The sequence below is a fragment of the Octodon degus genome, unplaced genomic scaffold (assembly GCF_000260255.1).
Source record: "Octodon degus isolate 3935 unplaced genomic scaffold, OctDeg1.0 scaffold00049, whole genome shotgun sequence".
NCBI lineage: Eukaryota > Metazoa > Chordata > Mammalia > Rodentia > Octodontidae > Octodon > Octodon degus.
In genome coordinates, this window is record NW_004524625.1 from 10,200,134 (window position 1) to 10,202,780 (window position 2,647).

Below are 2,647 nucleotides of genomic sequence, written 5' to 3' on the forward strand. Positions count from 1 at the left end.
ACACAAAATCACATATAATAGAGAACTTTGTTAGGGAGTTTAATCACAGTAGAAAAAGACATGTAAACATATATGGACAATAAAGTTCAAGTGCTGCCAGTTACATTTTATGTACCATTTAAATATCAAAGAAGTAGTACAGCTCTGGGATGGCAGAGCAAGTTCCTGCAGGGGACCTTGTCTTCTTTCTCCCACATTTGCCTGCGGAGGGCTGCAAGCTGTTGAGTGTGCAGAGGCCTGCGTGGGTGTGAGGCCCCCAGGAGGACAGAGTCTAAGACCATCTGCAGAATGCCAGGCACTGTATTAGGGTCAATAAAGTATGTGCTAACTAATACTCTGTGTGTGTGTGTGTGTGTGTGTGTGTGTGTGTGTGACAGACAGACTTGAGACAGAGAAGAGGAAGGGGAGGATGAGACACAGAAGGGACAGAGAGAAAGAGATGGAAGGAGAGAGATGTTCATTTGTATAAGGATTGGAATAACGACTAATAATTATAAGGATGCTTGGAAAATTCTATCTATCAGTCATAGCTATAAGGGCAGGGCAAATAGCTCAGTGGATTAAAGTGCCTGCGAGCAGGTGCAGGGGCTGGGGTTTGATCCCTGGGCCTGCCCTGCCATCCCCACCCCCCGGGACATGCTGAGAAAGCAATTGAGACTGGGAGTGGTGGCGCACTCCCGTGATCCCAGCACTTGGGAGGCTGTAAACAGGAGAATCACTACGAGTCCGACCTTGTAGTGAGACCCTGAACACCCTGTACACATTTCCCTAAAGTACAGAGAAAAAATTAATGGCTATAAAATGAAAACAATGTCTCCTAAGTCTACAGTGAAACTGCGCCCTTCCCCGAGTTACAGAGCGTCATCTCAGCTGGAAGACCTGGGCTCCTCGGGTAATTCTCTGCTCCTATCTGCATGACTACCGAAATTCTAATCCAGGCATGAAAACTCAGCGTGGCTTTAACTATCTCATCTGCCAGGAAGGTAGCATGATTTAGCAGAAAGAAACAGTCCATGAGTATCTGAGGAACTGACAGAAGATATGGAAAGAAACATGTAAGGAAACCCAGGAGGAGAATGAGAGGGCGGGGCTGGGGGAGAGAGAGGTGATGGGAATTCAAATTGTGCATTTAAATCCCAGCTTTGGCTTTATTATCAAGCTTGTTAAATTTTTTATTAATATGCATTAGTTGTACATAGTAATTAGTCAAGTAAGCTTTAACAAATTAGTTACCTCTTGGAGCTTTATACTCTTTTTTGAAATTTCTACTAATTTTTTTAAAAGAAACTTTATTCTCTTAACCTGACCATGGAGCAATATATTTCAGGATGATTGTGAGAGCTAAAAATCACTTTTATAGTTATGCAAAATGAGTAAGTAATGGAGGTCTACTGTGTGGTACAGTTTCTATATCATTAACAACAATGGACTGTATGCTTGTAATTTTGTTAAAAGATTAGATGTTACATAAATATTCTGAACACCCCCCCCCCCCACAGACACACACAGACAAAGAGGCCCAGGGGAGACTTTTGGAGGCAAAGGGCTTGAACATGACATAGATTGTGGTAATGCAACGTGTCTAACTGTAAGTATACAATTTTTGTATGTCAATCCTATATCACTGAAGTGGGCTAACTAGGCACTTAATTCTTGAACTTAGATGAATGTTGTGGCTGCTACCACTTACTACCATTATCAAACTATGTGCAGCACACTTTACGCATTTTCTTATGTAGTTATATCCACCAAACGCCATGCATTGTAAAGGTGTTTTGAGTATGGTCACAAGTATGGGGGACATCTTATATTTTTATAAAAGAAGTAATTTAGCATTTAAGAAAGGCATGCTTCTCAACTCTCTAATGTGAATATGTCCCAGAAAATCTAAAAGAATGCATTATCACTTCTACTTTTAACGTGAGGAAGGACGTGCAACCAGCTCCAAGCCCCCCGGACTATCTAAACTAGACTGCACCCGAAGCTGTGGCGTATCCAGCTGCACACGCAGGTCTGAGTCAGGCTGAAAAGAGTGCCCCCCCCCAGTTTTGAGCTACCAGGTCACCAGGTCACCGCAGAACCCCACAACTGGGGAGGGAACGGAGTCTGAAGAGCAACGCTTACCGACAGGATCTGGTCTCCTCTCTGCAGCTCCCCGCTCAGGTCTGCTGGTCCACCGGCTAGAATGAAGGATACAAAAATACCTTCTCCGTCTTCTCCACCCACAATGTTGAAGCCCAGGCCCGTGGAGCCCTTGTGCAGGACCACCTTGCGCGGCTCCCTGTAGAGGCAAGGGGAGAACAGAGCTCACTCGGGGCCCGCTCAGGGTCTCTGCTTTTTTCGCGTTCATTGTACGATGCATGCCACTGGCTACTAGGTTGGCGGATTACGGCAGAAAGAGGCTACAGCTTTGCACCAAGAGCGTGGCTGGCAGAGATGATGTCTCAGCTCCTCAGGAACAACTTTCAAAGTACAGTGTAAAATCGCTCCTTAATTATAAAATATTGTCTTAAACTAGGCTTTTTTTTGGGGGGGCAGGGTGGGTACCATGGATTGAACTCAGGACCTTGCGCTTGCCAGGCAAGTGCTTATTCTATTGAGCTATCTCCACAGCCCTACTTCTCTTGTTTAAAAAAGTCTTTTTTTT

The 2,647-nt window shown here is 44.6% G+C and overlaps 1 protein-coding gene across 1 annotated transcript in view; it reads right to left on the reverse strand.

The window, feature by feature from the left end:
• Dlg2 (discs large MAGUK scaffold protein 2) overlaps positions 1-2,647 on the reverse strand; it is a 1,516,571-nt gene that overhangs the window by 387,336 nt on the left and 1,126,588 nt on the right. The window contains exon 12 of the mRNA XM_004632548.2: positions 2,125-2,281. Within this exon, the coding sequence (XP_004632605.1) occupies positions 2,125-2,281 (157 nt within the window). The remainder of the gene's footprint in view (positions 1-2,124; positions 2,282-2,647) is intronic.